Source organism: Peromyscus eremicus, chromosome 16_21, assembly GCF_949786415.1.
Source record: "Peromyscus eremicus chromosome 16_21, PerEre_H2_v1, whole genome shotgun sequence".
Lineage (NCBI taxonomy): Eukaryota > Metazoa > Chordata > Mammalia > Rodentia > Cricetidae > Peromyscus > Peromyscus eremicus.
The window spans coordinates 58,166,401-58,192,179 of NC_081432.1; the positions used below are offsets into that span (position 1 = coordinate 58,166,401).

The 25,779-nt window shown below is 45.9% G+C and overlaps 1 protein-coding gene across 3 annotated transcripts in view; it reads right to left on the bottom strand.

Moving 5' to 3' along the window:
• Runx2 (RUNX family transcription factor 2) overlaps positions 1 to 25,779 on the bottom strand; it is a 212,207-nt gene that overhangs the window by 113,708 nt on the left and 72,720 nt on the right. For 2 of the 3 annotated variants that reach the window (XM_059243987.1, XM_059243986.1), the window contains exons 3-4: positions 14,815 to 15,197; positions 5,328 to 5,484 (exon numbers count right to left, since the gene is read on the bottom strand). In XM_059243987.1, coding sequence (XP_059099970.1) covers positions 5,328 to 5,484; positions 14,815 to 15,197 — 540 coding nt within the window. Of the gene's footprint in view, positions 1 to 5,327; positions 5,485 to 14,814; positions 15,354 to 25,779 lie in introns of those variants that run through there. The other variant, XM_059243988.1, reaches the window with a different exon arrangement.

Genomic DNA, 25,779 nt, shown 5'->3' on the forward strand with positions numbered 1-25,779 from the left:
CTGAGTCTCTGGATTCAAAGTTAATTTGCATTAAGACGTTTTAAAACACCATTCTGGGTGAGATCAGTGGTCCACAGACGTGGGGTTACATTTTTAACAGTGGCTCCAAAGGCTGTGTTGGAAGACTGCATCCCTGGTGCTAATATTAATACATCAAGAATGCCTGCGGTTTGCTCTACCTTGGTGTCTCCACAGGACCTGCTAGTGAAAATGTCCACGAACATATCATGACTGGTTTGGAAGTTGTTTCTATTTTGAACCTTTACAACCTGCTTGGATAATAAGTTATCTTTGCTCCCCTCAAACTCAGAGAAACACACTTCATATAGAAACAGTGCCAGATACAAAACCCACCCTTCAAGCCCCGAGCATCAAAATACTCAGTAATTAACCAGTTTTTCCCTTTAAAAACACCTTTAGGGCTTGAGAGTTGGCCTTGTTGTTCTTGCAAAGGACCTGAGTTGGATTCCCAGGACCCACATGGAGGCTCCCAACTTCCTCAGGCACCAAGCATGCATGTGGTACATAGATATACATACAGTCAAAGCACTCATCCACACAAAATAAAACAAATCTAAAAAGTATTAGTAAATAACTAAATAAAATCTTGAAAAAAAAAACATTTAAAAAGAGGTAGGGTTGGGGGAGACGGTGTCGTCTTCCAGGGTCAATTCCTAGGACTCAAACTGTGCTTTAACAATGAAGGCAGAGTCAGAAAGTGCTCTTTGCACTCCGATCAGCCCCTGTATACAGTGTGAAAGAAACTTCCAGAAACTCTGACCTGACTCACTAATTAGCTCATCTTATAATAATGCGTTTCCTGAGTCAAATGTTTACGTGGGCATTTGTGATTTCCTTAACTTAAAACAAAAAGTTTTCCAAATTCCACTTTCCAAAGAGACCAGCGGTGCATGGATCCAGAATTACAATTTTCACATAATTTTATGTGCATGGGTGTTTTGCCTGCAGGTATGTCTGTCCACCACGTGCATGTCTGATGCCATTGGAGGTCAGAAGAGAGCATCAGATCTCCCGGAACTAGAGTGACTGACAGACAGTTGTGAACAGCCACGTGGATGCTAGGAACCAACCGGGACTGGTCATCTTGAAGAGCAGCAAGTGCTCTTAGACACAGAGCCATCTCTCCAGTCCCCAGGATTACAATTTTTTTTTTTTTGTTTTGTTTTTTGAGACAGGGTTTCTCTGTGTAGTTTTGGTCCCTGTCCTGAATCTCTCTCTCTGTAGACCAGGCTGGCCTCGAACTCACAGAGATCTGTCTGGCTCTGCCTCCCGAATGCTGGGATTAAAGGCGTGTGCCACCGCCACCCGGCCAGGATAACATTTCAACAGTGGCTCCAAGAGCTGTGGTGGAAAGGTACCATCTATGGATGATCCACTAATCAAGGCTAATGATAATATTTAAAACAAATCTTACTTGGGCTGGGAAGATGGCTCAGTGAGTAAGAAAGGCCTGAGGTCAGATTCTCAGCACCCATGTTTAAAGAAAAAAAAAAAATGGGCATGGCAATGTGTGCCTGTAACCCCAGCACTGGAGGGCAAAGTACAGGAGGATCATGGGACACAGAGTCACCCAGTATGGTTGACACAGTGAACTACATGAGAGACCATGTCTAGAAAAAAGAGTGGAAAAGAGACTGAATAAGCCTTCTCGGCATCAGCCTCTGACCTCCACGTGTGCTCACAGGTACCAGCACACACATGTGCAAACACATTCGTAACCCCCGACACACAGAATCCGAATCCTACATAGGCAAAGCCAATTACATCATCTACAGTTTCATCTAGGAACTAGTCCTGCGATGCTAGCCAAGGCCCTACCATTTCTTAGATCCATAGGGGAACCATCACTGAAAGACAGTTCCAATTTAGCCTCAGAGGCTGCCAGGAAGAGCCAGACTGTACACAGGATTGTGTCCTAAAATGACAAAACACCACACTCTGTGCACTGTGAATGCTTTAAAAGGCTTGTAAATCAAAAGCAGCGTGCTTGATATCAAAAGAGGGTAGCACACCCAAGAGGAAGAAGAAACAAGGAGGAGGAGGAAGAGGAGGAGGAGGAAGAGGAGGGGAAGAAATGGTCAAAGTCATTTTAAGCCCTTCTGTGTAAAATATTAAGGAGGAAAAGGAAGAGACAATTAAAAAACACAACTTCATGCAAGTTTCACAGACGCTGTACTTTATCTCAGGCATTATTGAATGCTGGGTCCTGCAATGATCTAGGAAGCAAAAGCGAATGGAAACATGGATGCTTTGTAAACCTAAGGCCCAATTTTCAATTTCAGAGTCTATGTGTCCACAAGTGAAAAGGTTAAAAGAAACATAATATTTACAAAACTTGATTTTTGTTTTGTTTTGTTTTTCTTTTCTTTTAAACACCATCGAAGACACATTTTTGTAAAGTTGGGAGAGGAAATCCATCCATCCATCCATCAGACAAAACATGCAGAGAGAAAATCCATCCATCCATCAACAAAGCACGCGGCGAAGACTTAGCAGCAGAGATGAAGATGTGTGAGAGTCGGAGAGGAAGCTGGGGACAGTCTTGTAAAAAGCAGGTCAGGCTTGAGGGTTTCCTGCCACTGAAAACCTGACTCATTTTCATCCAGAGCCGCCTTTTATTGGCACACTCTGTCTTTTCTCTCTCTCCATTTTAGCTTAATCTTATTGCTTCCTCTCATTCAAAGTAACATAGTAATATAAAATCTATTATTAGTGATAAATCAATTTCTCTCTCTCCTTCTCTCTCCACCCACTCCCCGTCCCCGTCCCCCCCGCCCCCCAGTCTCGAAGACAAGTCTGGACCAATTTCTCCATCCTGCCTCTGGCAGCAGACTGGAGCACTTCAGATCCTCCACCACGTCCCAGCTGCTTCAAAGGAAAAATCCTACTTTCTTCAGTTAAGATCATAAGAAATATAGGGGGAGGGGGTCAGCTCTGTTTGGACATAATTACACTTCATCAAAAGAGGCTTCCTTCATCTTCCATGCGTGAAAAGTCTGCAAGCAGTTAAGTCTGTCTTTTTTTTTTTAATATAAAAATTGCTATTTGGGAAACCAGCCAAAACTCAGAAAGCCAATATAGTAAAACAGTGCACACCCTATGTTTCCTTTTGAAGTTTCTTAAACAAATATGTTGAGGGTTTACAAAGTACACTATCACTCCACCATAGTTTCTAGTCAAATTGATCAGAAAAAAGGGGGGGGGTGATTTAGTGTCTATATAACACAAAAGTGCAATAAAGGAAAACCCAAGTTTGGATCTGTAAAATGAAATTAAGAGTAGCAGCCCATCCTTTAAATATTAAAAGTCACAGTAACATAAGACGAAAGATGCGATTTAGAATATACAGGTACATCATCACATTTTCATTGAGAGCACACAGCTACCTCATTGTGTTTACTTTTTTTTTTTTCAGGAGGAAAGGGAGAAACTTAACTGTGCTGTGACTCTGCAACAGTAACTAAGAAACAAACAGAACTGCAGAAAGAGGAGATGAAGTAATGAATGAATGACTGCACACACACCCTCCAACCCAGTCCGTCACTAGAGAGAAGCTGCGTCTTCACGGTCTTCTAATGAAGGAGCAGAGAGCCTGTTACAGAGACAACCCCTTTAGCTTGGTTCTCTCAGAGTCTCTGCACCTCATTTCGGTTCAAACAACCTTTCAGTGACAGCATTTCATTAACATGCTTTTTTTTTTTTTTCTTAAGTTAAAAAGTACAGCTTCTTGGCCCCATTCCTAGAAAGTAACTAAAACTTCTCATCGGAAACAGTCTTGCTTAAATTCCCCTTATCAAGTTTTTACAATGGTAATAATTTGACATCTGACCCAAACTGGAGAGTAATTATTGGACATGGTTTAGAATGGGTGTTTCTCATTTCCTGACTCAAACCTGGGCTGCAGTGAACACACACAGGCACCATGGGTTCACGTCACCTCGGCGCTAAAGTGTTCCTGCTCCTTTCCTCTCTTAGTATAACACTTGAAATGGAAATATTAGATCCAGTAAACTGAATGAACATAATACTTCCGACAGGTGAATAACCAGTAGCAGTCACTCAGGAGAGTAAGTAAATAAAAAACAAAGTATTGATCTCCTTAGAGACTTCCTCAAAAAAGAATTCCATTTCTGAAACAGTGGTGAAATCCTTAAAAGAATTACTTCCTGGCCGGGTGGTGGTGGCGCACGTCTTTAATCCCAGCACTCGGGAGGCAGAGCCAGGCGGATCTTTGTGAGTTCAAGGCCAGCCTGGTCTAGAGAGCGAGATCCAGGAAAGGCGCAAAGCTACACAGAGACACTGTCTCAAAAAAAAAAAAAAAAAAAAAAAATTACTTCCTGTTTCGTGACCCCTCTAAGTGCTCCTAATATCTTAATGTGGATTCTGATAAGAACCGAAACACTGTGGAGCCATTGAGATCCTGATCAGTTGTCCAGGAAATTTTACAGCCGTTCGCACGTAAGTAATTCAAACAAAAAAGCCTTCAGCCAAGCTTGGTGGCCATTAACCCGGCACTCTAGAAGCTGAAGCAGGCAGATCTCTGCGAGTTTGAAGTCAGCCTGATCTACATAGCAAGTTCCAGACCAGCCAGGGTTACATAGTAAGACCATGTCTTGCCGGGCGGTGGTGGCGCATGCCTTTAATCCCAGCACTCGGGAGGCAGAGCCAGGCGGATCTCTGTGAGTTCGAGGCCAGCCTGGGCTACCAAGTGAGTTCCAGGAAAGGCGCAAAGCTACACAGAGAAACCCTGTCTCGGAAAAAAAAAAAAAAAAAAAAAAAAAAAGACCATGTCTTAAAAAAAATTTTTTTAAATAAATAAATAAAAATAAAGCCTAAACAATGATTTTTAAAAGGTTCTTACTACAAGACTAATTGAAAGCATTCAGAGGTGATATCGCTAAGGGAAGACAGTGATCTAGCTATCCCTATTTCAACTCAGAGTAAAGCTGATACTGTAGGAAATGTTTCCAAAGCAATCCCATTCCATTCCCCATTGCCTTTCGGTCTACTCAAGTCACATGACTCCTCATAATTCAGAACTTGATGCTCTGAGCATTCTTTCCTCTGCTGTACACACTAACCCCCCCGCCCCATGAAATTAGGAGCTAGTTCTTCTGAAAACATCATTTGACTCTTCAATATCATAAAACAAATGAAAACACTCAAGGGCATCTGGATGCATTTAAACAAACCTTCAGTGGTTCTGTTTCAGTAAAAAGATGCTGAGTTGCATATGGACAAGTCCGCATTGCGTCGGAGAGCCTAATGTGTTTACTCCATGCCCAGTATAAAAGTCAAAGACCTACCTCGTCCACTCCGGCCCACAAATCTCAGATCGTTGAACCTTGCTACTTGGTTTTTCATGACAGCAGAGGCATTTCGGAGCTCAGCAGAATAGTTCTCATCATTCCCCGCCATAACAGTAACCACAGTCCCATCTGGTACCTCTCCGAGGGCTACCACCTACATAAAACAGGAAATACAGAAGGAACAGTGGCACATCAGAAACACTTAAGGACTGAGAACACATGCTCACTGTAAACGATGTCTTATCAGGACCCAGTGCTGTGGTCCAGCTACGGCAGACCAGAAGGGAAGCATCTGGGTTATGACACTACTTCAAACTCGCTGATGGTTCAGGGTCCACCCCTTTTGAAAGCAAGCTAAATTTCCCTTTATTTATTGTCCAGTTCTTCACAGAATATATGCACATTTTTATTAAATCCCCATGTTAGACTGTCTGCGGGAATTATACCTCAGAAAGAAGGCTGATGCCTCATCTGCAGATTGCACTGTACGTATTAAGGTGTCAACTGTCTACAGCCCCAAGAGCCTTGAGGTGTGGTCTCAAGTCAGATCATCAGCTAAAAACAGAAGAGTATTTAGGGGTCCTAGACAGCTCTGTGGGTGAAGCACCTGCTTCGGAAAACATGAGGCCTCGAGTTCAGATCCTCAGCAACCGTGCAGAAACTTGGGGGAAGGCACCTTGCACGTGCAATCCCTGCTAGAAGGTGGAAAACAGGCCATCTCAGGGAGCTTGCCAGCCAGCTTAGCCTAGTCTGCAAGCTCCAGGTTCCCGTAAGAGGCTCTGTCCCCAAACCTAAGGTGGAGGGGAACGGAGATGGCTCCCTGGATTAAACACTTTACACCAAGCTTGACTTGAGTTCCATTCCTGGGACCTACAAGATAGGAGAGAAGCAGAGCTGTCCCATTGTCCTCTGACCTCCACACGTACATGCATGTACGAGAGTGCATGCAGACATACATACATGTGAGAGAGCATGTGAGGAAGATACGCCAATGTTAACCTCTGTCCTCCACATGTACTCTGACAGCACGAACAGAGAGAGACAGAGAGACAAACACAGAGAGAGACACAGAGAAACACAGAGACAGAAAGACAGAGACAGAGACAGGGATAGACAGACCCCAATTAGCTCCGTGGAAAAGGACTTTTCAGGGGAAACTCCCAGTTACTGGCTGAGACACTGCATACAGACCGGGTAGGGGCAGGCGGTGTCTTACAGTTCATCTCCCTACATGGGGCTAAACGGTCACCTTTTAACAACACTGTGAAGGTGTGCCGCATGCCTTCTCTGCTGTGGGGCCCAGGGAGACAGTCGAAGCTATCAAACGAATGAAGTCTAGGTACAGAGTAAAGGCCTACACAAGGCAGAAAGTGATCACAACACAATCAGGAAATATACCCCGGGCTGGGGAGATAGCTTGGTTGGGAAAGTGCCTGCCTTCAAGCGTGTGGCCCAGAATTTGATCACTACAGGAAGTGTAAAAAGCCAGGTGTTATGGCATGTGCTTGTAATCCCAGCTCTGGGGAAGCAGAAAAAGGAAGACTGCAGTAGATCAGCGTTCTACCCTAAACAGCAAGTCCTAGAACCCACAGAAGAGCCAAAAAAAATAAAATTAGCTCCAAAAAAAAAAAATGACACCTAGTGTTGACCTCTGACCTCCAAACACACATACATGCATGTGCACCTGCACATAAGTAAGCATACACCCATACCCACAATCCCATTCTATTTCATTTACCCTGTTGGAATGCCACATTTGCCCCTGTGGTCTTCAAGAGTTAATCTGAAGCTTATCAGTTCAGCAGGATACAGGATAACCTGTCTCTGAGGCTAACACACACTCAGAATCACTTCATCCTAGGTCTGCTGTGTACCTTGAGCTAACATGGAATAAACTTTATTTAAGAGAAAGCTGGCCCTGGGGAACCTTTCCTGTCACATAGGAAGCATTCTGTTCTCAGTCCACCTCCAAGACCCTGCTCCTCAGGGGCAGTCCCTTCCTCTCCCGGAACTCCCAGGATTCCCTGCACCGCCTATTGCCATTTCTTCATTTAGTGCCCAGGTATGGTGTGGTAACTTGGCCCCAGCTAGAGCGGCCATTCTGACGCGGTACCCTGTGCTTTTGTCTGTCTAGCAAACACCCCGCTCCACCTTTTCCCACCTCTGCTTCTGTGTTCTCATTTGTCAGCGTTCCCGCACAGCACATTCAGATCTTGCCCAACACACTTGGTATGTATCCTCCTTAAAGTGTGTCTCTTCTCCAGGGCTGAACGGTCCCGGTCTGTGCCCCCTCCCACCAAGTGTCCCCATTATATCCTCTCTCCCAGCCAGGAAAACAATCAAACAAAATGAAACCTTGTCCAGACATTTTGTCACTCTTACTCGACTCTTAGGCTTTTTCCCAGTTTCTTCAACTTTGTACCTTGCTCAGCTCAATTCCCTTCAAGTGTTGGACTCACATTCCCAGTGTCCCACCGTGTCTAGTCACTCTCAGTTTTACAGCCTATAGATCGGTGATTAATACCTCTTTTTACTAAATTAGCCCAAAATTTGAAGAACGGCCTTCATTTTGTCTAGTTTGTTTACATACCTCAACTCCCAAAACTGTGCCTGGCATCTTAGGAGGTGTTTGATGAGTATTTTTTTTTTAATGGGAGCCAGAAAGAAGGCTCAGTGGTCAGAGTGTTTGCTATGGAAGTGTGGGGGCGGATTTCAAATCCTCAGAGCCCACCCACGTAAAGGCCAGACACAAAGAGATGTAGATCTGACATTTGTAATACCAGCATCCTTACTGGGAGATGGAGTGAGCAGAAAAGTCTGAGTCATTTAGCCTGGTACATGGCAGCAAACAGCTAAGAGACTGTCTCAAGGTAGAAGACAGGGCCAATATCTGAAGGTGTTCTGTGATCACCACAAGCATGCCATGGCACACCACAGCCTCACATAGGAAGTGTGTGTGTGTGTGTGTGTGTGTGTGTGTGTGTGTCTGTGTCTGTGTGTCTGTGTGTCTGTGTATGTCTGTGAAACAAGTAAATGAAAGAGTTCCATGAAAAAACACTGTTCTCAGCAGCCAGCCGCTTGTGGGCTAGCAGCTAAAATGCTGAGAGAACCAGTTAGAGAATGAGTCAGCACCCCTCGCCAACAGCCAAGGGTCCTTAGTGGAGACCGGCGTTGCCTGGAGTACACAGCCATCCTCAACTCGAGAAGTCTCCTGAGTCAAAAGCAAATCCCTTGAGAACCAGACTTCCTCTCTGTCACCTTGGTCTAGCAGCTCGGGTGGGGCGAGAGGCGCCAACGACGTTACTAAAACAAGCCCGGCGCTCCTGACCATGAGGCGTTTCTCTGAAGCCAAAACTGCACATTTGAAAATACAGAAGTAATTGACTATGTCGGCCAGTATTCACCTGAGTATTAAGACATTTTGTACATTCGGCGGATTGTTTTAACACCTGCTGCCTGCCTTTCGATCTCAAAATAAATAATAATAATAAAGGTGAAAGAAAGTACTACATGCACTAAAAAGCAAGAGACTCCACTTCCCCCACAGTCTTTCTACATACCTACTATGACCTTATGTCAATCATCTCGTCTCTGAGAACCATGGTTTCCTAATATAAATTGAAAATAATTTTTTTTATGCTATGAAATGTAGAAGATGCCACATGAGCACAGAGTGTCATTACAGTGATCTTGCTTTGGGTAAGATAAAGAGAGTGACAGTCCCACATCTGCTGCCTGCTGAACACAGGCTTTTGGTGGCGGACCTTCTTCAGGAGTACCACTGAACGAACGTGCGGCTCTTCGCTTCCTGGCCTCAAGCGCTCTGCAATACTGTTGAAAAAGGCTGACCCTTTGCAGGCTCCACTCCAGTCCGGCAGTGTTTCAGAAAATAATAATAATTATAATAAAGAAATCTGCCTCAGTTTAAAGGTTTTCAAGAGCTTGGAACACTATTATTTTACTACATATTGTTAACATAATGGACTTTTTTTTTAAGTTAGAAGAGAACAAAACTTGATTCAACAAGGGAAAAGGTGAAAGAAAAGATTCTTAAGAGTAAAATATATAAATCCACTTTACTAAAGCAGCATAATAATGATGGTATTAAATACAGGTATTTACAGATCATATTTAGCAAAACATATGGATAATTATGAGTTATGTGTACCTTCTATGAGCTTAGAACTGGGGTCTAGAGAACATGCCAATGTCACACACAGTGACAATCTTTCTGTTAAAGCTGAGCTTCAATCCAGTCTAGTGGCTAAAATATAGTGTATTTTCTGTTATTCATTCTACCAGACCAGACTGACCAATGTTTTTTCTGAGGAGAGGGTGGCCCATGTCTTGGGAGGGGGAGTACTGTACTTGACTTTATCTCATTTGGAAGTATAATTACATGTTTAATACTTTTTAAAGTAGATGTCTTAGGCTTAAAAGTTTCCTTTAAATATTCTCAGTCGTGTTTATCTAAAAGAAAACCAAAGCATGAAGAAATTTTTACATGTTTTATCTGTACTAAACCCAAGCAATTGCAAAAATGTTTTAAGAGGTAAAAAGAACAATTAAAAAGCACCGCTCTTTAACTGGTTAGAAGGAAGCACGAACTGAGTTTTTTCTTATGCTACCCAACACGAAGCACTGTTCTGCAAAGAATAATTCATGATGAAATCATAATAATTACACTTCTAGGTGTTCTTAAAATATAACAAAGTCAAGAAAAGCATGAGAAGGAGAGGAGTCAGTTTCTGTTCTGACATTCCAGAATTAAGAAACATTTTCCTTTATTTAGCGCACCCCACTGTAACCAGCACTTAAACCACACAATATGAAGCTTGTACAAAACGAAGTTAGGGGTATTTAACTCTAGTGATGTTGAAATTTTGTCTGAGACCCATTATGACTAAATCTGTGCCTCACTCTGAACAAGGAGCGATGGTGAATTTGACTTGGACCCCTGTTCCTGTGGTCTTGCCGTACTGGAAGCTTACAATTGCCCATGACATCTGCATGGGCAGCAGTTTAGTCTAAGCTAATCAATTACTCTGACAGATTAACATTATTTTGGCATATTGCACATGCAGTAAAATGAAATATAATTACTTCCAAGATAGAATCTGACTATATCTTTCTTCGTAATGAAGAGAGAGGCCACTCAATAATCGCAAGAAGCAAAAATAAAAGAAAAGTCTATCTTTTTAAAAGTAAACTATAGGAATATTTCAATAAATGCTACAGTGTGGCTTTCGAACTTAATCCAGGAAAGCTTCCTCAACTCAGAAAAAAAAATTGAATTCTAAAAGAAAAATTAATACAATATGTCATCTCAAAAATTTAAATATATGTCCAACAAAAAATTGGTGAATTTTTTTTCAGTTTAAGCTAGCAATCCATGTGCCATGAATCTCAATGACTTAGATCATCTAGCAGTGAATATTCTGGAACTCTGGAAACACAGAGGCAATGTTGCCAAAGGAGGAAACACAGAGAAGGATGCCTACCGCACTTTTCCTCAAATGTAAGTTTTCCAGCGTTTAAAAAAGTACGTATTTTCTATCTAAAATTTGTTCTAACTTACTAATAAGTTATATATATTCAGCCCCACAATATTTGCCTTTAAATGAGTTTTACAAGCAGCATGCCCTGTCTTCATATAACCTAATGTACTGTGATTGACATAACTTTGCAAAAACACTTTGTATTGGGCTTAATGAGGGTTTGACAAGCTCAATGATATCTTCCCTGATTAAGCCACAGTTAGATTTATTTAAAGATATAAACAAAATCTAATCATTAAACACTTAAGATATAACTCACTAACACCAAGTACGCACAAGTTGCAAAATGGTATTTAAAGTAAGAAAAACGGCCAATGATGTCAACAAAGCCGTCTCAAACAGAAATTGCACCATCATTTGGAAACTCTATTCATCAACACTGAAAGATGTTATTAAAAATGCAAAATTAATTATGAGTACTTGGTCCTAAATCTAAAGATGCTTTCTTCTATAACATTGCTAGAAAAAAAAGTCATATTCGTGAATGTAGATGGTCTCATGTTCTCTAACTTAAAACAGTGACATGGACCTTTACCACTTGGAGTTTTAAGATATACATCTGGATGTCAACAAAGTGTTTCAGCTTGAAGCTATTTAAGGCAGCTTAGTTATGAACCCTGAACAGCAGGCTGCATAGTGGAGAGGCTGACAGGCCCCTAACTCAAAAGGTGCTACTGGATGCAGGGCTGACATACTCTAGCCACTCTGTCTACCAGACCAACCACCAACTACTGAGCTGAATTTGCAAACTGCTTCATCCGCTCACTAAAATCATCTGTGACAGAAAGGGCCGAGCATCCTCGAAGAGGAGGCCTAAACTATTTTAGGGTTTTAGTGAGATACACCTGAAAGAAGTGTTAAAAATATGTATTTCTATTTCCTTGACACCTGGAAGGACTGGCTATTTCAAAACTGCAGAACTTTGGTAAAAGTACAATGGTGACATGGACTTTGCATGAAGACCACTAGCAGTTCTGTGTTTTTTACATGTTGAATATACATTAAATAAGGACTCTTTTTTAAAAATCCCCAAATTATATTAAATGGACAATACCAGTAGATTCTGTACTTTTTAAAATAATCCATTGTCAATATCACGTTGTGGCGCTATTTAAGTTATCAGACGGAAAACAGTCTACTGAATTCATTTCTAGCTGACTGGAGTCAAATTGTGTCACAAACCTGAAGTATGGGCTCAGGAAATATTGTATTGATTTGAACACTAGATTTCTCAACAATTGTGTTCTCTAAGTCAGGGGTGGGGGCTGTTTTAAGGGTATTTACCTCTGTGCTTTTTACCTAACAATACTATAACTTATTTCCTACATAGCTCTGGATATGATAGCCAAATTGCTGTCACCACTTCTGAAACGGGGACTTCTTCATATTATGTCTTCACTGCAGATGTATTCCATTATGTTGAGAATATGAGAAGTCTACTACGTTCATGCATTTATTCCCAATGCAAGTTATTTTTTAAAAGGCTGTTGTTACATCATTGAAATGAAAATCATAAAAGTCGCTGTCAAAATTTGAACCTCCAAATATCCATATATATTTTTTTAAGCAGAGAGACAAAATTGTTAGGAGTGAGCCTCAGCTATCACCCACTTCTTGAATGCCATTGTACAGGTGGGAAGAATGCTGAGCGTCCAGCTCTTGGCTAACTCAATGTATTACAAATTTAAATATTATAGTATGCCCTATTGTTATCAATGGTCTGTTTACTGGTTAAAATTAAAAAATGCACTCTGTGACTAGAATGCTTAACAACAAAGAAATTCATTTTCAAAGAGTTTTAGAAACTAGTTAGAATATCCAGGTTTGAAATCCAAGAAAAGTTCAAACTGAATCACATTCCATCTTTATCAGCATTTAAGACGAACAGTTCAAGACAGTTATATCCTAAGCACAGTCACACCAGAAGGTGCATAGAATGCTAGACAGCGAATTAATAAAGTTTAAACTTTAATGCATGGCCTTGCTTAGACAAAATATCTACTGATTTGTGAATATTCCTACTTTAATTTAGGTTTGGAAAAATATTTTTGCTTGGTTTTTGTTTAAAAAAAAATGTCTACCCTCATAGAGACTGCTTAGAAAATTCCGGGCCCTTGGCTGATAGACATTGCAAAAGATACCTCTCATATGGAAATACCATTTTCTACAATTTCACCTATATCTGACCTTTTCACATTACAAAGAAAACATTAGTCTACAAAATGGATGCTCTCAAAAAGGAGAAATGTGGCATGTGTGTTTTTTTAAGGAGCTCTGCTCGATCCAACTACAAAATGAAACTTGCGATACAGTGCAACACACACCCCTTCCATAAGAGCCCATTCAGATTTCTGTTCAGATAGAAGCCCTGAAGAGATAACTGCTCCGAATGACCTGGGCCCCCCTCCCCGCCACCCCACCCACACACGGAATCTGAATTGGTGCGGGGGGGGGGGGTGTACTGGCGACCAAGGACAGGGAAAATGCAAGGGGCCCGTGGGAGTTTGGCACCAGACTCCTGGATGAAGGAACTGGCACAATCTCCCCTGTTTTCTTCCCCCTCTTTCCCTCTCTCCCTTTCTTTCTTTCAAGATCATACTTAACCTGCTCTCCACAGATGCTGGGTCCCAGGCCCACCCACTAGAGCTGGAGGTGCCTTTGGGACTCATCTCCCTGGCTGGCTCACCCCCTGTATCCCTAGCGTCTAGACCAGCGAGAGTGGACAGCCATCAACCCAGCACCGTCTCTTCTGGTGGGGGGTGCTCCGCGCTACCACCACCTTCCCAGATGGCTCTGGGAACCCCAAACTGCACCATAGCTATGGCCAGAGGCTGGGGACCCGAACACCTTCAACCTGCTGGCGGCCGCCCGGCTCCCACCGCTACCGGTGCTGGCAAGCTAACGGACTCTGGTGGAGGAGGCCGCGGGGGCGCACCTTGGCGCCCAAGCCTCCGGCGGGAGCCACCCACCGCCCTTCCCTAGCAGACCTAACTTCTGGGGATTTCTGGCTCTTTCAAGGCAATAAAGCAAGTCTATGAATTTTCACCTCCGTTTTCATTCTGACCCGCCAAAGTTGCTCCATAGTTTCCCTCTTCCTCCCGGGCTGAGCGGGGCAGGAGAAGGCAACCTAAGCCGGGATCCCCTTCCCCGACGCTCATCCCTGCACTCGGGGATCCAGCGCCTTGGACCCCGCAGCTGCCGGGCCTCGATAAAAGCGGGGACCCCGGCAACCCCGCCTTCCTCCGAGTAACGGGAACCGGAGCCCGCCAAGGAGGGCTCGAATGTCCCTGTCCGTCCCCGCTGCCCCGCATCCCCAAGTTTGCTGAGCACCCTCAACCCTCTCGCCACGCACGGCTGGCACCTCGTCACGCCCCAGGCGCAAGCATCTTCAGGCACCGGCACCCCGTAGGCACCCGGCCGGAGCCGGGAGCTGCCGGGACTGCCATGCAGCACCCAATCCGGGAAGGGGACGCCAACCCCTAGGAGCGGCCTGAGGCTTTGGGGAAGGCGGGAAGGAGAGCACAGAATCCTGGAGAGAAGGCCGGGATGCCTGGGAGGAGTGCGGGGACCCGCGCCACGGGGGAAGGGGGCGGGGTGGAGCTAGCGGCTCGAGGATCACAGTGGGCACCTCGGGCGTCTGCGGCCAAGGGGCTCCAGCAGGGGAATCGGCAAGAGCCGTGACTGGGAGACACGAAGGATGAACTAGCCAGGAGACCCAGGCTGGGATGGGAGTGATAAGTGGGCACAGGTGAGAAGGGGCTCTGCTCACGGTGACCGCTGCGGGGGTAGGTAGACCGCGGCCACCTCGGTCCCCTGAGTCGGGGCCACTAAGACTGGAGTCTTGGAGGACCCCGCAGGGCACCGAGACCGCCGCGGGCAGGTTCCACTGAGCCCGGCCTGGGGGCTGAGGGTGGCCAGTCTCTTACCTTGAAGGCCACGGGCAGGGTCTTGTTGCACCGCCAGTGCGAGGGCAGCACGGAGCACAGGAAGTTGGGGCTGTCGGTGCGGACCAGTTCGGCCGGGTGGTCGGCGATGATCTCCACCATGGTGCGGTTGTCGTGCGGCGGCCTCAACCGGGGCACTGCCGCTGCCGCCGCTGCTGCCGCCGCCGCCGCCGCCGCCGCCGCCGCTGCGGCCGCCTCCTGCTGCTGTTGCTGCTGCTGCTGCTGCTGCTGTTGCTGTTGCTGCTGCTGCTGCTGTTGCTGCTGCTGTTGCTGCTGCTGTGCAGCTACCACCGGGCTCACGTCGCTCATCTTGCCGGGCTGCAGGCTGCTGGAGGGGGGGCTGAAGCGCCGGCTGGTGCTCGGATCTACGGGAATACGCATCACAACAGCCACAAGTTAGCGAAGTGGCCGGGGGAGGGGGAGGAGGGTGGAAATGGGGGGCGAGGAGGAGGAAATTGAGGGGGTGGAGGCGAGACCGGGGGAAAGAGGATGGAGGTGACGGGACTGAAGAGGTGAGAAATCAAGTTCGAGGAAGCCAACTGCCGGGCGGAGTCTGATGGGGGCCCGGCGGCCCGCGCGCGACCAGGCACGGTCGGGTTGGCGGGTGGGGACACCCGGGAGGCGCAGATCTCCGCCCGGAGGCTTGGGAGCCCCGGCGGTGGCAGCTGCGAGTGGGGCGCGGGGGCGTGTTTGGCCCAGCAGAGGCAAGGGACTTGGAGTTAGCAGCTTGCAGTGGGGGGCCCCTTGGGGCACAGCGTCCTGGGTGCACTGGCGCCCCCCTCCCTGGTCCAGTCCGGTAGTGGAGCCCCGACAGGTTCAGCAATCCATCTCGGCGGTCCGTGTGGCCCCGCGCTGCCAGCCACCGCCGAGCCGAGCGCGGCTGCCCAGCCTCTGGCGCCGCCGCCTGCCCGCGCCTCCTCCTCCTCCTCCTCCTCTGAGGCCGCTGCGCGCTCCCCAGGCCGGCTGCGCGCTCCAAGTCCTCCCGCCGGCCGCTCCTTCCTCTCCCGGCTTCTCTTCTTGCTCTCTCACTCGCCGCCGCCTCGCAGCCACGTCCCTCCTGCGCTTTGCCAAGTGCCCCTGGCCCCCTCGCGCTTCGAGGTGCCGGGAGGTAAGTCGGGGGCAGCGGATCTCGGGGCGACGGATCTGGAGCCTGCGGATCGCAGCCGCTGCCGCCGCCCGCCGGCCGCGAGAAGCGCCGGCACGCTTGCCGAAGCTGGAGGGAGGCGGTCCCCGCCTAGGGCACAGATCGGTGCCTGTTCCTTCGGCTCCCCCCCCCCGCACCCCCAGGACCAGGAACCCCTTCTTAGTCTGACCACGCTGAAATTGAGAAGCCGGAGAGCCGCGGGCTGCTCCCGCTGTCGTTATTTTTCGTTGTAACTTCAAAAGAGGAGGGAGGAAAAATTTTCAAGTCCCTTCGTTGACGTCTGGACACTCTTCACCCTCCCCCACCACCCCACCCCACCCTACCTAGGCTGGAGGGGGTGGGGGGCAGGTTTTTACAGGATTCGGGGTTGGTTTTTTTTTTTCCCCTTTAGGTGACACCAAAAATATGGGTGACAGGAGGGCCTGTCAAATAGTTTTAGAAACTCAAGTGGATGCCTGGACACTTTTTTCTTATATATTCATTCTTGTCATTCCTGGAGAATAAAGATGGGCTGCTTTTTTTTAAGAACTGAAAAAAAAATGACAGCTTGGTAATTAAAATAAGTTGTAAGTTGCAAAAACGCTTTTTGAGAGGGGGAAAAATAAATAAACAGCGGTTATACGTGAATTTTCAATCTTTTATTAAGTCAAGTCTTCGGCTCAGACTATCTAGTGGCTTAACGTTCTTCCTCACCACCACCACCCCCGGGGGGGCTAAAAATAAAAAGTAAAAAATGCTTCAGAAATTATTTATTTATTTGTTTCCGGCATGTTTTTAAAGGCGATTTCGGAATCCCCAAAAGGTTGTGGTTGAGAGATGAAGGAGTGCGGGAAAAAAAGCGGCCGTTTTTACCTAAAATGTGGTTTTTGGAGGCTGGGATTTCTAATGATTAGGTTTTTGTGGTTTATATAGACACGACTCAAGCTAAAGTGATCATTAAGCTGATGGGAGACAGAAGCACGTGGGTGTCTCCGACCAGCCTCAAATTCTGAGCCTTCAAAACAAATCAAACAATGTGCGGCGCCCACAGAAGCCGGGAAATCCGCTGGAGGCTGCTACACCCCACGAACTAGGCAGGAGCAACGTCGGACCCGTTCACCTCTCGCGTGATGTTCTGTTTTATGTCTTATTTAACCGATTATTTTAAAACTTCCAAAGCTTCCAAATAGAATCATTTGCCAAAGTCCCGATGATTCCTAACAAGGTAGTTGACAAGGTCACAACTTCGTGCAATCAATGAAAAACTGGAGTCCTCCCTTGAAGGACCGAGGTAGACGGATAGCCGGGTACCCTGCCTCCTCTCCTGTCTTATTTAAAGCTCTTAGCACAGCCATTAATTAGAGCTTTTATTGCTGGGTGCAAATGCCTCCCAAGTTCTGCAAGAGACATGTCACCACCCTCCCTATCGTTTCTTAAAGCGCAGCTGCCACCCTCTAACCCCGCGCGCCCATAGTGCTGGAAAAAAGTACCCGGTGGAAAAAGAGGTTGTTTGCGCCTCTGCGGGACTCAGGACTCACGAGCCTGGCGAGCACAAGATAAGCATGGATCTCAGTCGCTCAGGCGACTTGGGGTCCTCTGTTCCCGTGCCTGAGAGGTGTGCTGGGGTCTGAGGAGAGGACAGGGATGAGAGTGACTGTGCCCTCTCACAGGCGTGGGGATGGAACTGGAGGACACCACTATGCCCTTCCTCTTTTGTATCATTTCTGCCTTCCCTTTCTGCCTGCTCCACTTACAACTATGCCCGCCTTGTCCATCTTTCCTTTTCTCTTGCATGCTCTATCCGGATTCTTCCCTTTAGTCTCCCCTCAGACTCGAGTCACCTCCCTGCGCCTCTCAGTCTCCATCTTCTGCCACCGCCTGCTCCCCAACGTCACAGAAAAGTGATTCTGCGCCACCAACAGTAACAACTACCCCGCACCCTACTCTCCGCTACTGGCGGCCTCCATGCCCTTAGCGCTCCGCTCCAGGACCACTGAAGCCACTTATCCCATGGCAGGACAGGCGCAGCGAGTTGCCGAGCTGTCTCCTAAGGGTGCGACTTTTAATAATCTTTTTGATCACAGGGGAGAGCTCTAACCCTGAATACAGCTACACCACACCGCGTGCGCGCGCGCTAGTCTCCCCATCCATAAAGGCCAGCTCGGTCAAGGAAGCCAGGCTCCCTTCCCCAGCTGAGAGACTGCACCCACCACCCACCTTCCTTACACACTCACTTGTTGTATTCTCACACACTCACACACTGACATCGTGACACAATTACACGCATGCCCCTCCTGCCTTTGGTGGAGCTGTTCTTTGGGGGCACATCTAACGGAGATGGTTTGATTTCCTTACTCCTCTCTCTAAGTGTCTGGGGACTACCGAAGAGGGGAGGAGCCACAGGGAAAGAAGTGATTCTGTAGTCACAGAGAGATAGAAAGTCATTGGGAGGTGATACTGCGTCCTGCCCCCCAGGAAACCCTCAGAACAGGGAACTTCCAGAAACTGACAGACACTGAGAAGCAGTCCATACATCAAATAGGGGCTCTCAGAGGGGGTGCTTTTCAACAAGAATTCTAGGGTCGTTTGAATCTAAGAAATCCTGTCTTGGGGACCCTTTTTTTCCCACCATTGCTGGCTAGCAGCTGCCACCTTTTTTTTTTTTTTTTTTTAAACTTGATGGATAATGAGACAAGCAGGCCTCGATGGTTGGGGATTTTAAGGACAATTTAATCAATGGTGAGATTATTTATTTTAATTAATCATATCCGGTAATTCAGCTTTATAGCCTTCCTGGGCATCCTCCCTCCATTAAACATTTCAGTAGAACTAATGTAAGCAGCTTTTGGAAGTTCCCAGTCTTGGATCCCTTAAAATATCCTACAGTTATTTATAATGTGGAAATGAAATTTTCCACCGAATGCCCTAACAACGGCTCAGGTATCTGGCACAGCGGATGGATTTCAGTCCCCTTTCAAAAACACACTCTCAGCTGGAACTGATGGACCCTGGAACCGGTGAGGTCTTGGCTCCCAGCACTCAACTTCAAGCAGGAAACGTTTCCACAGCCCCTTCGCCCAAACTGCCCCTAACAGTAAGCGCATAGGGAAATCCTGAGCCTTTTGGTTAGGTGTCGTTGCTGCTGTGGAATGCTTGATCTTACTCCTTGGCTTAGATTTTTCTTCTAAAGGAAAATGTTCCAAGCAGGGATGGAGAGCACAGCTCATTCAGTAAATGCTGACTGCAGGAGCATGAGGTCCTAAACCCCACGCCTAACCCCTTTCCCAAGAAGCAGAGTCAGATGGTGTGTTTGAAATCTGGTGCTGGGAAGGCCAGACCGACTAATCCCTGGGCTGTGCTGCTTAGACAGCCTAGCCTACTCAAGGGGTTCCCAGGCCAGTGAAAGCCCGTCCCAGAAGACAAGGTGGACTTCATGTGAGTACGACCTCGGGCTTCCATAGGCGTGCATGCACCCAGACATACATCCTACATGCGCACGAGTGTGTGTGTGTGTGTGTGTCGGGACTTTATAAGCAGAAAGATCTGTGGAGACTTTCCTTTGGGGTTTGACTGGATGAGGTTAGCCTGGAGAGCGATCACTACCACCAAGACACCAGTTATATCATATCATAAATCTGGCCTAATGTGACCTCCAGGCTGTGGCGCTCATGTGACTGTGTATGCATGTTTGCATATTCGTGGGCACACCACGTAGGTGCATGTGAGTGGATTTGCATATAGAGGCCCTAGGTTGATACTGGGGAATCATCCTGGATTGCTCTCAAACTCACCAGCCAACTTGATCTGGAGACCCCCAGTCTTTGTTTCTGAAGCTGACATTGGAGGCCACCACGACAGCCAAATCTGAACTCAGAACCTCTCTCTTGCATGGCAAGAACTTTTTTAAAAAATCATTTATTCATTTTATGTGTGTAGGTGTTTTGTCTGCATGTGTGTCTGTGCAACACTTGAGTGTCTGGTACCCTCAAAGGATAGAAGAGGATGCTGGATCTGCCTGGCAACTAGAGTTATAACTGGTCATGAGCCACCACGTGCTTGCTTGGAATCAAGCTCAAGTCCTCTCGAAGAGCAGTCAGTGTTTTTAACTGCTGAGCTTCCAGACCATGGGAGCATTTTAACCACTGAGCCACCTCCCCGACAGGTAATATTTTGATAGGTTTATGACCTCTGTTTCATTCACGGCTCCACAAGGAACCCAAATGAACACACCAAGAACTTTCTGGTATACTGCCTGTTCACAAGGTCTTTATACACTTTCAAGACAGTTAGCTTTAGAACTTACGTGATCCTGAGGCCTTCTGACATATTTTTCCATTTTAATTCTTAGACAGTTAAATGCTGTCTGATTTGTCTTCAGCTCAGTAAATTCCCCCCATTGTCAGTGGACCTATAACAATTTGCACGGCTGTAAAAAGAGATGAAATGTTTGCAGCGGAGGGCTTAGCATCATAAACTTTTCCTTGTTGTGCTAGTTAACATCCCCATGGGTCATTTTCAGGCACTCGTAAGAGTACAGCGCTGTTGTAAAAAGGGTGATGCTTGCCATATGATCCTTGGGAGCTGCGTTTACAGAGAGCCTACGTAATCGGTGTGCCTCTAAAAGGGACTTAGGTTTTGTTTGTCTAAAATACCAACTTCCTAAATAATATCCTAGTTACCTGAGAACTAATATTCGAAAAATTAGTCATTTCCCAGAATTTAGAGAAATAAAATTAACTTTTTTTAATTAGCCCTCTGGTATTTAGGTGTTGGCTCTTGGGCTACGGCAGTGGCAGTGACCAACAGTGGAATGTTCTATATAAAAGTTTATGGGGTTTTGTGATGAAACATCTGAGAACCCCTAAAATTAAAAGTTTCCTGTAGTAATCCAATCATCCTATCAAAACGCTCTCCTCTTCCCCAAGAACCCAAGAGAAGGCGCTATTCAATTCTAATTCCTCTCCCCAAGGTGTCAAGGCCTCACTTTAGACCTTAGAGTAAACCACGAGTCATGCCCCTTCAGTGGGCGAGAATAAACATTGACATCCTTGGTCCACCTAAAAAAGTACAAAAATCACCATGTTCACCATGTCAGAAATTTCAGTTACAATCGAGAGGTGTGAAAATAGGTTAGAAAAACAAACTGAACGTCCAGAGTCCAACTTTATGTATCCACTGATTCCAATGGTACACAGCAGTAGATTACCATTCTTGGTGTTTTGTGTCTCTGAGATTCACCCTCAGAAACTGCCTACTGTGTTTCCCCTAAGCTTCCACGAACTAGACTTTCCTCAGAAAGACAAAACAAAAACAAAAAACACGTACTTACTCCTACCTAGCTACGATCAAGTCCCATAAGCAATGACTCCTTCATCGCCAGCTTTTAGTGATTGTCCTGACAGATCTTTTTAATGCCCAGATTGGGACCGGGCAAGTATTTGGATGGCTCCCACAAGCCAGCTGTGATGTCTTCATTTCTGAGTTCATTAAAACACAGTAATTTTACTTTTTAACAAATGGGCAGACCTTTCCCCCAGCCCCATTCCAAGTCAGTGACTCCTCTTGTTCCAGGGCCATTGTTCTCCCTTGTAGATCTCACTTATCAGCTTACTGAGTCTCAGCTCCAAATTCACCCTTCCGATTGTGTGGAGATGGAGCTGGGCTCATTAACTATTTCTCTTTACCAGCTGACATGGACATGCATCAGAAGTGGATAAGGAAGAGACCTTGCAGGGAGGAAGAATTTTTGTCCTATTTCCCTTCCATCAACAGCATTTTCCCACAATGTAACTAACACACATAGCTGCTCTAGCTCCCGCCTCTCGCAGCGCGCGCGCGCGCGCGCGCGCGCGCGCACACACACACACACACACACACACACACACACACACACACACACACACACACACACGAGAGGGGGGAGGGAATTACTCCTGACCTAGGTGCTACAGCAAAGCTAGCGTCTCCAGTAGTCCAGTGCTGGGTGCAAACAGTGCACGTCAATCAGCAGCCAGCAGCCCCACCCCCAGCCCACGAGCGTCCTCCGGCATGTTCATAACAATATTCCTCTAAGGAAAAGCTTTTTCCAGAAGCCTGCAGAACACTTTTCTGTCTTCCAGGATCCTAAACTATGCTGGATCTCAGCTTTGCACGCACAGAGGGAAGGGCTCTTCCTGTTTCAGCCTGAGAATGGAAGGTGTGTTCAATTAGCCCTCTCTGTCTTGCTTGCTTTCAGCCCTGAGGATTGAACTTAGCCTCAGTCCTTTTTCCAATTCTTATTTTGTTTGTTTATTTTTTTAGACAGAGTCTTGCTATGTTACCCAGGCTGACCTTGAATTCATTCTATAACCCAGTCAAGCCCAGAATTTGAGGTCTTCCTGCCTCAGCCTCCTGAGAGGCTGGAACTGTGGGACTTTGCAATCAGGCTCAGCTTGCTTTCTGGGGTAGGATGGGGGTTTGGTTGATTGTTTTGAGAGATTATGTTATGTGTCTGAATGTGTGGGCGGGGTTTGGCCTGTATGTATTTAAGTGCACTAGGTGCCTGCAGTGCCCACAGAGGCCAGTAGGGGGCATCAGATACCATGGAACTAGAGTCAGAGTGGGTGGGCTGCCATGTGGGTGCTTGAAACCAAACCCTGGTTCTCTGCAAGTGCTCTTAACTGCAAAGTCACCCCTCCAGCCCCTACTTTCTATGTTCTTTAGACTTTGTTTTACCCTTTTAAAGTCAATTCCTTATTATTCCAGTCCCCTATTATAATCAATCATTCTTCAGATTAAACTTTTCTTGCTCAAATGATCGTGTGGTCTCTATTCGCTGGACTCGAACATACTAAGGCTTCTATGGTCTACCCCCTAGCATGTCCTTATTCACACTGGTTTCCACTTGGAACACTACCTTTGGGTCACAACAATGAGCACTTCCAACACGGCATCACATCTATTAAATGATTTATCTCTACCTGATAGAGAAGTGTGTAGTTAGAAGATACACATATTCATGAGATGAAGATGCCAACCAAATAAAAGGACAGCTATTTTAAAGAACAGGATGAAACTACTCGATATTTCTTCTGGAGTTGTCTTTATATCTCTCATAAAATCCTGGAGCCCATATGTTAATGAAAATGTAAATAAATATGAGCAATGCTAAGTGGATTCAGTAGCTGGAAATAGATGTGTATATACATATATGAATATATGTGACAATAATAACTAAAGATCTAGAGATCATGAGCCTGGGAGTGGGTGGAAGGGGAGGAGCTGGGGGAGGGTGGGAAGGGTTGGGAGTGGTACCTTTGCCGTACTCATGTCTGGAGTTCTCAAAAACAAAACAAAAACTGTTTAAAGACACACGAATGAAATCACAGGCAAAAACTCCAAAGGTGACCTTTGCCTAGATCTGACGGAGAGCCGGGGACAGAGAAGGATATCTCAAGGGATCAGAGAAGCACAATGGTTAGGCACCAGCAGAGAGGCTGCCCTCAGCAGGCTCTGCCTGCCTGGTTGTAGCTGAACTGGGACCGGGCAAGGCTCTAGAAAAAAAAAAAAAAAAGCTACGACAAGGGATTAAACAAAACAAATAGATAGAATAGTGGCAATTCTCTCCAAGCTTTTAATATGTGACTTACATCTTCAATCTCCATGAGAGAAACTTACAAACAAGGTTTAAGAGCTTATTTAATTATTGCTTCTAAAGAAATGTAAAGGTCTTTGAAGTTTATTGGGTTGTGTTTGTTGTTTGTTTGTTTGTTCCTTTTAATAGTAACTAAACCAAATCAAAGTGGGGGAAATGACTTAGAACATTAAAGAAATGTTCCTGTCTGTAAAGGAATACTGTGATGTATTTGGCTGGGTTGTTTACATCAGTCGTGGCTGTCCTGGTACTGAATCTCACCTCTGTGCATAATCACAAGGGGAAGAAGATTAAGGCTGCCTTGAGAAGCCATGCTCTAGGCCTTGCCCCTTAGCCCATCCCAACAGCCCGCACACCCAGGAGGGTTTCTCTGGGTAGAGCTGGTTATAGGGTGAAGGGGAAGTGTGAAATGAAGGGTTGCATCCATATTTCATTTCCAGTTTTCACACTTTGTTCATCACGGGATTTTATGGTATTAAAACTGATTTTTAAGAATACTGGGTTAGGGGTTACAGAAAGCCTCAGTGGGGAGGACTACCTGCTGACAGTGTGGAGCACAGGAGCCAGCACCCACACTGAGACACCCACAACTCAAGCCGCCAAACATCAAATTTTATGTGGTGACCTTATGATTATTTTAAGTAACAATTCCTATAGTATGTCAGATTGCAGAATCCACCTGATTTATTTGGCTTAAAATATATTATTCTCGCCGGGCGGTGGTGGCGCACGCCTTTAATCCCAGCACTCGGGAGGCAGAGCCAGGCGGATCTCTGTGAGTTCGAGGCCGGCCTGGGCTACCAAGTGAGTTCTAGGAAAGGCGCAAAGCTACACAGAGAAACCCTGTCTCGAAAAACAAAACAAAACAAAACAAAAAAAAAAAATATTATTCTCAGAGCTACTAAAAGTAGACGTAGCATCTAGTAGTCTCATTGGTCTCATTGAGTATAGTTTTTGGGTTTTTTTTGTTTTTTTTGTTGTTTGTTTTGTTTTTTGTTTGTTTGTTGTTGTTTTGGTTTTTTGTTTTGTTTTTTTGAGACAGGGTTTCTCTGTGTAGCTTTGGAGCCTGTCCTAGAACTCGCTTTGTAGCCCAGGCCGGCCTCGAACTCACAGGGATCCACCTGGCTCTGCCTCCAGAGTGCTGGGATTATCCTTACTGGTGTTTATCCTTACTAAAATGATAATGGTGTGCTTGTAACTGTAACACGGAACCTGGGGAAGCGCTTAGAATTCGGCATACATTGTTATTCACAGTTTAATCACGGCCTCCCTGCTGCTGTTGGTATTGATTCCTCCAAAACTAAGCCTTCTTTTCAAAGGCAGCTCCAATCAAACCGGCCTGTGAAAAGTAAACTAATAAGAGAATTACCAGAACCAGGACCCATGAGAAACATAACATACCCTACAGTCAGCCTTGAAAAGGCAAGGGCTTTCCCATTTCAACTTTGGTTTACCAGCATTTACAAAGGCAAGCATAAAAATTCCCTCCAGGCAGAGATCTGGCAAAAAAAAAAAAAAATTCCAGTTGAAAGCCAAACTTTCTATAGAAGTGTCAGCTTTTGACTGTCATTCTGAAATGCTGAAACTGGAAGAGAACACCTGGACAGTTGTTTTGCGCTCGTCACCGAAGGGAAGACGGGAAGGGGGTCCGTTTAAACAGGTTAAAGCTAAACATCCTATCGGTCATTCTAGGACAGGATGTGTGTGCATTCTAGGATAGGTCTACATAGGATGTGTGTGCACGCAGAGATGAGTAAATTCATTTTCACTGATTCACCCCACCCTGGAAATGATTCTATTACATGAAAAACGTATGTGGTAACGTTAATATGAGTTACTCGATTTGCCGAGCTTCTCCTCTGTAGAGGACAAAATTTGAAGACACGGGGGAAAAGTTAGCTTTCAGAAGATTTCTGTTGGAGTGGATCCTTGATCTCTATCTTTGGAACTCACAGGTAGCAAGGCCACGGAGAAAAAAAAATGTTCCTTCCCAGAACATCCTAGGAGAATGGATGCAGCTGCGACCCGGGAAATCTCTGGGTAACTCAGTGTAGAACCCTGAACAGGTCCCTAGACTAACACATGCTACAGCCTCAGAGACGTTTCCATGTGAAGATTCTGTAAGTCCCTCGATGCCAATGTGCCCTCTATGCCCAAATCACCGTTTGGGGTTGGGGGTAGATAAGGGTAA